The sequence below is a fragment of the Canis lupus genome, chromosome 27, assembly GCF_003254725.2.
Source record: "Canis lupus dingo isolate Sandy chromosome 27, ASM325472v2, whole genome shotgun sequence".
Classification (NCBI taxonomy): Eukaryota; Metazoa; Chordata; class Mammalia; order Carnivora; family Canidae; genus Canis; species Canis lupus.
The window spans coordinates 31,228,339-31,240,850 of record NC_064269.1 but is presented as its reverse complement, the minus strand read 5'-3'; the positions used below and the strand labels follow the sequence as shown (position 1 = coordinate 31,240,850).

Sequence of the window (12,512 nt, the reverse complement as noted above, 5' to 3'; positions counted from 1 at the left end):
ACATGCTGGAAGTCTAAGTATATGCGGAAAACGTAACAGGGTGAAAATCTCTGTCTTAAAAAGAAATGAAGGAATTAGAAATGCACACATGTAGAGCAAAGCTACTTGCCCTTTCTCTTCTCAGGCTCCAGTGGGCCTCCATTCACCTACTGGAACAAACCATTACATCCCAGCAGATACCCCCAGTTTGGGACAAAAACACTATAATCAAGGGAGGAACCCTAACACTAGGTTGTACCCTTTTCCAGCAAGAATATTTGATTTGGTTTCTTGGGAAACAATGTAAAGTCATTATCTTCTTAAGTTTATTTTGTTTGCTATGAAGTTTATTTATGGCCAGTGATAATTGTTGCATATTAGATTCTTGCTGGGATGTACTCACATTTTCTGTTTTTTTGTTCCTGGTTGTTCTCTGTCATTATGTATGTTTTCCTCAAATATGTATTCTGTATATTCTTTTATCATAAGCATAGACAATCATAAAATTTTAGAGCTGAAAGGAAATTTAGAGACTATCTAATCTGTTCTCGTTTTATAATTAATGAAACTGGAGAGTATTCATAGAATGGCTTGGCCAAGGTCACATTTCTAATTAAATGTGAGGGTTAACGCATCCTCATTCAGTGTTACTTTCATATGACTATCTTAATTTTAGGAAGACATAAACATTGTGTCAAAGATTCTCTGTTATGTGGGATATTAAATAAAACTGAAGATGCTTAGAAACCCTGAACTTCCTATGAGGGGGGGCTATCATATTTCTAAGAAAAATTTTACTACATAGGTGGGCTGGAGAGCTGTGTAAAATCCCATAAAAAAGAAAACTTTAAAACGCAAAAGTGATGTTGCAACATGACCCATATAACAGAAACTACATCATATTTCATTATGTTTACAGTTTCAATGTGCCAAGGTGGGGGGGGGTCTCATGTGGAATATGGCACTAATGAGTAAAAACATAGAGGTGCATAGTATTATTTGAGGTTTTAGACAAAACAGTAATTCAGTAAATCTATTTCAAAACCATCAATATCACCATCCCCTAATCAGATAGAACAAGCCTTTTTATTCTCAACACTGAAATCCAGAAACTTTACTCAGCACAATAACACTTAGTTTCAGGGTAAGTTTGAGAGTACTGAGGCAAACACCAGATTTAAAATGTCTTTTAGCTAATTTAGTCCTCTGTCTTAAAAGTATCTTAATTAAATTTCAGTATATTTTTCAGAGAAAAATATTCACTTTAATACTTACTTAATACTTACCAAATCTAACCTTGCAAAATTCTTAATATCCTTTATGACTTTCAAAAGGTACTACATAAAATTTTGATGAACATCACATATGTAAACTATCTAAATGTTCTTTTCAAGTAAGATTTTTAGAAAGTCATCTACACATAAAGAAAAACTATGAAATACACTGTTGACAATCTTAATTTATCTATCATATCTTAATGTCAAAGAAATACAGAAAAGATCACATGACACTTATCTCTCAGCATTTCTTTATAAGATAAAATTACCTGTATATTTTATAATATACAATCACAGTAATAAGTCACTGCTTTGGCAAAGCACCAATCACTCAACCCAAAATGACTTCACTTTTAAAGAAATCAGTTCAAGACATAAAAATATTCAAGGCTGACATAATTTCTAATGTCCAACAAAGCATCACAAGTTATAAGCATTTGAAAACTACAGGGTACCCTGAATACCAATCTTCAGGATATAGCATGTTTTTACTAGTAACTATGCATAACTACTTTCATATTATCACCTGGGGATTATATATCTTGAGCAATTATTCAAGTCACATAATTAAATGGTGAGCTTTATATCATGGAAAATGTCTAAAGTGTTTCAATGCAATAATCCATGTCATGTGATTACTGCAGAATAAAACAGGAGGGTGTGATTATTGTCCACAAAGCATGATTTTTGAAGAATCAATTTTTAATTATAATCCAAGTAACTCAATGAAGAATTTAATATATTATCTATGCCATTTTTTTTCTTAACAAATAGGATGCCCCCTCCCTTTTTTTTAAATACCACTCTAGCTCCTCTATTTACTGGAACCCATCAGGAAAATACTAAGGTATTTGTTTTCCTTAAAAAATCCTAAGATACTAAAAATCCACTGGTCATATGATTGAAGTGTATAATCCAATGGCTGTCAGAACATTTACTTAAAGGGAAAAAAATTCACATTCTTTTACCTTAATCTCATCACACTGGAAAAGATGAAGATCTGGCTTGTTCTGAGTTGGCTCTTTGCACACCAGGGCAAGAACTGAGTCATAGTTACAGGAATGCATCACAGCTTGGCAGTGCTGGATTGTGCTTAAAGGAAAATTCTCTAGTTCATTCTATAAACAAAGTAAAAATATAACTTGCCTTAATTTTTATTGCATATATAAAACCAATTGAACAAAGAGCTCCAGAGCATTGCACAAATAATTTTTAAAGTGTGTAGATCAAACAATCCAATCATGAAATGGGCAAAAGACATGAACAGAAATCTCACAGAGGAAGACATAGACATGGCCAACACACACATGAGAAAATGCTCTGCATCACTTGCCATCAGGGAAATACAAATCAAAACCACAATGAGATACCACCTCACACCAGTGAGAATGGGGAAAATTAACAAGGCAGGAAACCACAAATGTTGGAGAGGATGTGGAGAAAGGGGAACCCTCTTGCACTGTTGGTGGGAATGTGAACTGGTGTGGCCACTCTGGAAAACTGTGTGGAGGTTCCTCAAAGAGTTAAAAATAGATCTGCCCTATGACCCAGCAATTGCACTGCTGGGCATTTACCCCAAAGATACAGATGCAACGAAACGCCGGGACACCTGCACCCCGATGTTTCTAGCAGCAATGTCCACAATAGCCAAACTGTGGAAGGAGCCTCGGTGTCCATCGAAAGATGAATGGATAAAGAAGATGTGGTCTATGTATACAATGGAATATTCCTCAGCCATTAGAAATGACAAATACCCACCATTTGCTTCGACATGGATGGAACTGGAGGGTATTATGCTGAGTGAAATAAGTCAATCGGAGAAGGACAAACATTTTATGGTCTCATTCATTTGGGGAATATAAATAATAGTGAAAGGGAATAGAGGGGAAGGGAGAAGAAATGGGTAGGAAATATCAGAAAGGGAGACAGAACATGAGAGACTCCTAACTCTGGGAAACGAACTAGGGGGTGGTGGAAGGGGGTGGGGGTGACTGGGTGGCGGGCACTGAGGGGGGCACTTGACGGGATGATCACTGGGTGTTATTCTGTATGTTGGCAAATTGAACACCAATAAAAAATAAATTTATTATTAAAAAAATAAAGTGTGCAGATCACACTGACAGTGAATACTAATAAATCCCACAGATGGTGGAGGATGAGTAGATACAAGGTGGCAGCAGAGAAGGCAGGGCTAGATGGTGAGTGGGAGAAAGAGACAAAAAGAAATATTTAGCAGAGGAATGTAGTTATGTTCTTAACAAACAGAATACTGAACTTAGCATTACTGACTTCCTCAGGTTATAGAGATGATGCTTTTAAGAGAAAGTGAAGTAAAGTGAGGCCTCTTTCCAAAATTATTTACCATCTTACATAGTATTTTTTCCCTCTGGCCATATAGTGTCAGAATTTTTTTTTTACTTGAACACTGAATCGTCATACTCTTAAATTTCTATCTTCAATGATCAAAAATATTAGGCCAAAAATAATACATCATTTGCACATTTTTTTATTTCAATGAATCTCTCAGATGAAAAAAAATATATATATACATATATTCATACTAGCCAAAGATATCAACAGGTAAACCAGAAGGATATCACTATAAAATACATTCTTCAAAGTGATTAAGATGTTTGGTAGTATAGAAGCAAATACTCTCTTGGGTCCTGGGTGGCTCAGTCAGTTAAGTAAGTGTTTGCCTTTGGCTCAGGTCATGATACCAGGGTCCTAGGATTGAGCCCCACATAAGGTTCCCTGCTTAGGGGAGTCTGCTTGTCCCTCTCTCTCTGCCTCTCCCCCTACTTGTGCGCTCTCTCTCTCCAATAATAAATAAAATCTTTTAAAAAATAAAATAAAAGCAAATACTCTCTAACCTATAAATAGCCATCCAAATAAAATACTGACAGATTCTTAAACAAGTGAACTTTCTGTTCACAATTAGAATTCTGTATTTAATGAGATATATTTAAAATGATGCTTATTGATATACTAATGCCTTTATACAAATAGTGAGTAGGGCATAATGTAATTAATGGAAGAAATGGTGATTTTTTTAAGAAAATATAATATCCCAAATAAAAATAAATTAAGTAACAAAGGTAAAAAGCAGCAACTTTTATTACAGACAGCCCATACATACATACATACATATGTCACACCATAAATTTACTGATTTATTCTGAAACTTTTGATTCCCTGAGATGCAGCAAAGGCTAAACAAAAAGTGCTCGTTCCATGAAAATAAAATGCAATTTCTCAGAGTACCGGAGAAATAACAAATGTTCTTTCTCTGCAAAGTAAATTAAATAATATCTCTTCTCTATAATTACTTAAAACTGTGAGGATCAGAGAAGCACTCAGTTGCTGTTCTCTCACAGTGTACGATAGATATGATAAAAGAGAGGACAGATCTTACTTGGAGTCCTATCAGAATACTCTAAAATGATTACGATAGTTGGTTTCTTTATCTTAGCAACTCAAATACTTATTGGATAATGGGGCTCAGTAAAGTCCTATACTGAGAGCTCCAGCATCTTACCTACCAGTGGTTGTGCAAAATAAAGCTCCCTGGTAAAAAAATAAAAATAAAAATAAAAAAATAAAATAAAAATAAAAATAAAGCTCCCTGGTATAGGGCTGGTGAAAGTTAATACACACACACACACACATACACGCACATGCACACACCCTTTCACCCCAGGTTACTCATTTACTGGGATATGGTTTGCCTAGTATATAATTAATATATGTCATAAAGAGTAAGGCCCCCTGGGGTGCTATGAATTTCTTTTTTTTTACTTCCTCTATCTCATAATTTGTGGTTAAAAAAAACCAAAAACACATATCCCTTTATCTCTAGTTTTAGAACTGATTTTGCAGACATCATGTGTATACAGTATTATATCTCTTCTTTAAAATCACTGACAAAATATGTTATTTTGTCAAACTTTCATCCCCTTTTAAACAATGTGACCTGCTTGTAAACAGAAATATCTGTGGAACTTTCTTGGAAGTAAAATAGTCTAAATTTTACAAACTTACCTTTGATTCTAAATCAATCAGGCTCACAGCTCTGTCATCCACTTGAAGTATCATATCCTGCGTCCACACTTTGCCCTTAGCATCGAGTAATTTCAACTTCCTTATTCCATCATCAACAGTTATCATAGCATCTTTCCGATCCAGAACAAAGGTAGTCAAGTGCTTATGATTGACAAAAATGAAAAATATTCATAACACAAACATTCTCTTAGCGCACGTTTTCCAACAGAAAGCAACGGTGACCTAACTGAAGCCAGCGAGTAAAGCAGTGAGGAACCAACACAGAGCATCCTACAACTTCATGGCTCTCTTACTGAGATCATAAAGTCAAGCAGGTTTTTGTTGAATTGAGGAAATGGTGCCTTGAGTCATAAAATACCCAAAGCTGTTTAATACTGAGCCATGTTGAGCTACGTAAACAGAACATAAATTCTGAACAGCTTAAATAACATCTCTTAAAACCGATCCCTCCCATCTCATTCCATGTTGGTTACTTAAGTGCTAAGCCACAGCAGCTACTCTTCACTGTGGCTTGAAACTGAGGCACTGATAAATGAGAGCAGTAGTCTGCTACTACTGTAGTAACTGTCAAACTTTGCACTGTCCCGAAACAAAACTTTCCATTGAATGAAGCATGCTTGCTATGGGTAGAAAACTGATAATAAGAGCAACTTAAAAATTACTAACTACTTCAGTGTTTTCTATTATAAGCGAAAGTCATCTAAATAGATTCCAATCAAAAGCAAATGTATGTTAAAAAAGAACAGAGGAAAAACTAAACAAGAAAACTGTTGTTTAAATAGGACTAGTCATGACTTTAGGCAAAACTAAACCACTCAATGAAACTATCAAAGGTGTAATTTCAATAAGATTCTATATTATGAAATAGAAGCCTTTGTCTTGTTTTTAACAATGACAAATGAATGCTTAATTTTAATTTATTCTCTATGAACAGACCCCAGACTAACAAGATACCTTATTTTAAATTTCAGCTTCACAAAAATCTGAAAGAAAAGGCCAACACAATTCACAGTACATCATAGGAAAAAAATAAAACATAATCCTGATTTTACTAGCAAATTTTTATGTCTCTTAAGGTTCACTCTAAATTTTAGCAAACATTAAAACATCTTACTTCAACACGGTATTGGGATATATCAGACACACTGCTGACACTGTCTCGAGCATAATTCTTCCTTTGTTCTGAAAGAGAAGTTGAAAAAGCCATTATTTACCCACTAACAGGCTAAAGTTCATGTATCAGTGCCTTGTGGCCATCTCTAAAACTAGTCTATCTCACATATAAATACAGTAGCTGACAAGTCACCATTGTGCGGTGTATCTGAAAACACTCATTATTCACATTAAATGAAAAAAACAACAGAAAGTTCAAATGATATGCAAGAACAATTTGACCCAATACAAATTTTCAGAATCCCAAAGGTAAAATCTAGATTATTAATGTTGTAAGAAAAAGAGTTATTCAATCTGAGAGTTTTATTAATCCTTTTAAAGATCGTAACAATACATAAATGCCATAAGGGATATTATTATCCCTAAGGGTTTTATTTATCAGATTATCTACTGTTTCATACAAAGATAAAAACTGGCTTGTAACTCTCATCTCTTAATATACTGAGGAAAAAACAGAACTGCAAATACTGTCATAGGTACTGTATTATATGAGTTAGACCACATTATCAAAATAATGGCCACCACAAGGAACATCTTTCACAACATCTGAACTATGGAGAGTGTCATAGGAGATTCAAAATATGATTTAATCATACTGATTGCCATTAAACTTTAACAGTTTTCACACAACTAAGTACAGAACAAACAAAGGTGATACTCAGAATTGTAGGTATCAGTTGTTAGAGCATTAGGTAGAAAGTTACTGCACCACACTATATAAAAAGCAAAAATGAACCTTTATTTTCTTTTGTAAAATGCTGCAAAACCAAAATAAAATATAAAATACGTGGACCCAATATTTTGTGTCTGTTGCTTTCTAATCAAGTAACTTGCTTATTTGTAAATTCAGAGATAACTTATTCTTTCTAAAGCAGAATGCTATGATGAAAAAGAATTCTAAGAACTAGAAGATTATTGATTCTAGCTTTGGCTCTGTCACTAAATAGGACGCTAAATTTGGGCAAGATGCTTAGCTATGGACCTCAGCACTCTTATTATAAAATAAAAGGGTTAAACAAGATCAAACCTCAAGACTCCTACAGTACTAATATTCAGACACACACAGACACAAACACACATGCGTACATGCATACACACAACACATGCACTTCGCAGCTTTCCTGATATCTGTTTTTCAAATATCTGTTTTGCCTGATATCTGTTTTTCAAATATAAACATGTTTCTTTCAGTTAATACAGAAACTTTAAAAATTTTCCTACAACTTCAGAAGTTGAAAAGCTCTGCTGAACATGATAGCAAAGCACATACAAAAATATAAAGTACATATACAGATTTAGAATGTTTAAAGAATTTAAAACTCAGATAAATTGTTTCCCAATACATACGAAAGTAATTATCTTCTCTTATATTAACCTTAAAACTTAGATGAAAAATACCCATACTCCTTATATTACATCAGTTTGATATTATTCCAGTATATTCTATTTTTGCTTTTGCAGCATTAAGTTACTTAAGAGAAATAGACACACTACAAAATTCAGTATCTTCTACCTTTCTTTTTTTGTTTGGATGATGACCTGAAGAAGTATGATCCATCTGTTCCTACCAAAATAATGTGATCAAAAAGATAGATCTGGTTTCACCTTAAATTTTCTATTCCAATGTAACAAAATGTAACTTTCACTTACATGACTGTAATCTACATATTAAAAAATAAACAACTATGATATTTTTATTATTAGCTGAGAATTAACGTGAGATAGTTAAAAAAAAAGGTAATTATTCTCAGGAGAACCACTGAAATGTGAAATACATAAGGAACACATCTGACAAAAGCATTTTAGAAAAAAATCACTATTTCAGAATTACTGGTATCACTTCCTAGCACAACCCTCTATGGCAGACTCAGAACATGAAGGTGGTTCTGTTTCCTATGGTCTGACGGAGACAGCAAAAGAAATGGCAGTGGTTGCCATGGTATCTAGTTGTGATATGGCAACCCCAGGACATTCAAATGCTTCACAGTCTTTCAGATAAGTGATTGGCAAACACAACTGAAGCTCAACTGTATGTCTTGTAATTAAAGATTCTATTATGAAGTAGTAAGAATTTGTTCTCCCAAATTTTCTAATATAGTTCCTTAATCTTATAGAAATGTATTTTATAAGTATTATAGAAAAACACTGCCTATTTGATAGTATTTATAAAAAGCCATGACATTAACTGATCACTCAGAATACCTAGAAGATAGGTGCTATTTCTAATATACCAAATGAAGAATCCACTTTAGAAATTCTTAAACTGCTTTCTCTCCAATGCTACACAATAAATACAATGCATGTGTAACAAGAAATTACCTTTTAAAGATCCTGACAATAAATAAATGCCATAAAATGGATTTATAAATAAACTAGTAGTTCTAGTGATTTAAGTCAATGAATAAATAAAGTTAATATTAACATTTTAATAGGACATTTTAAAAGAAGGTTCCTAAGAGGCAATTATGGTACATTTCTTTTTTATGAGAATCATATGTACTCTCAAGTACAGTTGTAAATAGTAATTATGCTCCTTAAGCTGAAAATCTCACCAAAAGCCTTAAAAAAGTATGAGAAATATAAATGAAGTCTTAATGATACTCAAGATGAAGCCTCTAATGACGTTCCCCACTTTAACAATGGTTTTCAACCTTGGCCACACGCTAGAATGGACTTTGAGAAACAGTGCCTAGGTCTCACCTGCTAGAGATTCTAGAGTAATTGGCTTAGGATGTAGTTTTAGCATTGAGATTTATAAATGGCAATTCTATTGTGCAGCCAAGATTGAAAACCACTGGCCCAAAATCTGTATAAATGCCAACTCATCTATTACCCGCTACCTCTTTAAGTTGAAAAAAAAATTTTTTTCAGATTAAGAGTGTAAATCATGGTCTAATAGTGTATTAAGTAATAACAATCTGACAGCAGTTCTTTGGGTTTCTTGTATTATAGGCGGCTCAACTCTCAATACAAAATCCTCAGTTTCTATCTCCTTATCTCTCTCAATCTGAATTGATTAGAGCCAGGAATAAACTTTATTTGGTTGCAGTACCACTGGTTGTGGTTTTACTGTTTTTCCTACTAGTTTTTATACTACAGACCAGAATATACAAACCCATTTCTTTAAATGAAATTAGGTGAATTCAGTAACCAATGATGAAAATTCTTTACACATTATTTTAGCATTATTGAATTGATATGCTGCTGCAAAACATGAGAATCAACTTCCAGATTGGGAACATTAAATTCAGGTCTACGACTTTGGGTAACTATGATACATCAATGTAGGTTCATCAATTATAACACATGTATTACTCTGGTGGGGGCTGCTGATGGTGGAGGGCTATACGTATGCAAGGTGGTATATGGGAAATCTCCATAGCTTCCCTTCAAATTTACTATGAACCTAAAACTGTAAGTCTTAATTTTTTTAATGTAGATTTTGGGGTGCCTGGGTGGCTCAGTTGGTTAAGTACCTGACTTTTGATTTCAGCTCAGGTCTTGATATTGGAGTGGTAAGATCAACCCCCAAATTGGGCTGTGCATTCAGTATGGAGTCTGCTTGAATTTCTCTCTCTCCCTCTACTCCTCCCCTCCCCCTGTCTCTTTCAAAAATAGATAAATACATCTTTTGAAAAAGGGACACCTGGGTGGCTCAGTGGTTGAGCATCTGCCTTTGGCTCAGGATATGATCATGGGGTCCTGGGATTGAGTCCCACATCAGGCTCCCTATAGGAGGGCCTGCTCCTCCCTCTGCTTATGTCTCTACCTCTCTCTGTGTCTCTCATGAATAAAAATATAAAATCTTAAAAAAAATGTTGCTGTCATTTGCCTCACTTAGTACAATAGCAATTATAACAATACACAAGTCTCAGTATTTAAACATAATTCCCCAACAACAACAACAACAACAACAACAAAAAACATAATTCCCTTTTGTCTATATTGCTGTTTATGCATACGTGGCAAGATGGCAAGACTTGTAAAAACTAATATTCAGGGGTGCCTGGGTAGCTGTCAGTTAAGTGTCCTTTTAAAATTTTTAAAAATTTTTTATGTTTTTTTAAGGATTTTATTTATTAGTTTTACTGGCCTGTTCGACACATTCTTGATAACTTATCCCATGAGGAGAAAAGAAACTTTAAAATTTTCAGGTAAAGTGGGAAAACTGCCAAACTATCTTTTTCAGTCACAAAGAACTAACACATTCTATGAAGTTGAATTGTGACTCTAACATTGCCTAACTTGCTGATAATAATTATGGCCATTTACTTCTTAAGAGTTAAAAAAAAATGTTCTTAAAAAAGAAGGATTAAATGTTTTCCCCAAGTAAAAGACACCTTGTAAATGATGAGGATAAAGAAACGAGAAATGGGTTTTAATTCCTGAATGCCACTTTAATGTGTAAGAGATTGCCTGGGCTTCAATTATGACAGTTACACAAAGAAATGAACTCCCAACCAAGATCAGAAAATAGAAAAGGACAGGAAGAGAAAATAGGTACAAAAGGAAAATATGTGGGGTATATATCTATTAAGAAAAATTCTACATTCAGGAATATTACTATGAGAATAAATCAAGCACTGTGTAAAATGTACAGAAAAGTTTACAGTAAAGTCAATTATTCAGAAAATAATTGTACGGTTTACAGATTACTTATACTCAATTATTATACTCAATTCTTACCTCCTTGAAAAGAAAAAAAAATAGAAGGAACACAAAGATATTTTTCTCCTTGCTGACTTCATAAAAAAGTTCGAACTTAAGGGTGAGCCTGGAGACAGTGCCTATCATATTTATCCAGTACAACAAAACAAATCTAAAAAGTTACTATAAATGTCGGTAATGACAACAAAATATTGCCAAATGGTCATTCTGTGAAACTTGAGTTTTTCTGGATAAGGGATGACTTTAAACAGCTGATTATTTAAATGGGTATATTACAAATTCGGCAATATCTAATTAAAAAAGAAGCTATTTTTCTAGGAAGTTCAGCTATTCAGAACACAGCAAAGCCCACACTTAAATAAGTTCTCTGAGGAACAGACAGATGTCATAAGGTCTATACATTGAAACTTGCACATTTTAATATGTATACCTTAATGAGACTCTCAATTCCCCACTCAGAACCTATAGACTCTACTTAAGATTTTCTATGTAGTTTTTCAGCCCATACATATCAGAAGCAATGTTGGAAGAAGGCATGTTAACAATAGAAAAAGTAACAGGCATGGGACACAGCTACATGGAAAAAGCAACCACAAATATTCAAAAGGAAAAAGATTTTGAATGATTTGGTGTAAAGGTAAAGAATACTATGAGCACACCACAGCACACAAGCTAGTGTGCACTGATGATTCTCTGAGTCACCAACAAGGGATTACAGGTGCCACACCCTGATGGAAGGGAATGTTTAATATATTTTACAAGTGCTTCCTTAAAAATAATGCTAAATTTTAGTGCTTAAAGACTTTAACAAGCAGGCTAAGCTAGAAAAAATAAAATTTTCAACTCCCTCATAACAGTAGCAAAATGAAATGTTACTGTCATGAGATATTTGAAGGAAATGAAATTAATATTTATTTTCTATTTATTTACACTGTCAGGGATTTTGGTGATGTAGAGCTTCTCACATGCTGGCTTTGAAATTTCTTATATCAAAATGAAGAAATGACAAAATAGGGTTATTAATCTGCAGTATATTTTAACTGCTTTCCTTGAATAAACACATCTAAAAGAAACAAATGTATTGGAATAATTGTATTGTTCACAATGCATTTACTGGGTTTACCAAAAAAAATATATTTCTGGTAATATCTGGAATATAAGCTTAAAAAATATGATGAAGATTACCCTTTGTTCTTGTCCAAGTACCACTGCAATTACACATATAACATTTGGAAGTTAACATCAAAATATTAAATTTGAGGGCGCAGACATAAAGTGACTCTCCCATACTTCTCCTCAATGCCATAACAGGCTCATTATTTCTATTTTCTCATATATACATACCACAATATT

The 12,512-nt window shown here is 33.8% G+C and overlaps 1 protein-coding gene across 7 annotated transcripts in view; it reads right to left on the bottom strand.

The window, feature by feature from the left end:
- EPS8 (epidermal growth factor receptor pathway substrate 8) overlaps nt 1-12,512 on the bottom strand; it is a 176,585-nt gene that overhangs the window by 49,088 nt on the left and 114,985 nt on the right. For 6 of the 7 annotated variants that reach the window (XM_049102979.1, XM_025455205.3, XM_025455208.3 and 3 more), the window contains 4 exons: nt 8,005-8,055; nt 6,433-6,500; nt 5,298-5,459; nt 2,225-2,374 (listed from right to left, as the gene is read on the bottom strand). In XM_049102979.1, coding sequence (XP_048958936.1) covers nt 2,225-2,374; nt 5,298-5,459; nt 6,433-6,500; nt 8,005-8,055 — 431 coding nt within the window. The remainder of the gene's footprint in view (nt 1-2,224; nt 2,375-5,297; nt 5,460-6,432; nt 6,501-8,004; nt 8,056-12,512) is intronic. The other variant, XM_025455207.3, reaches the window with a different exon arrangement.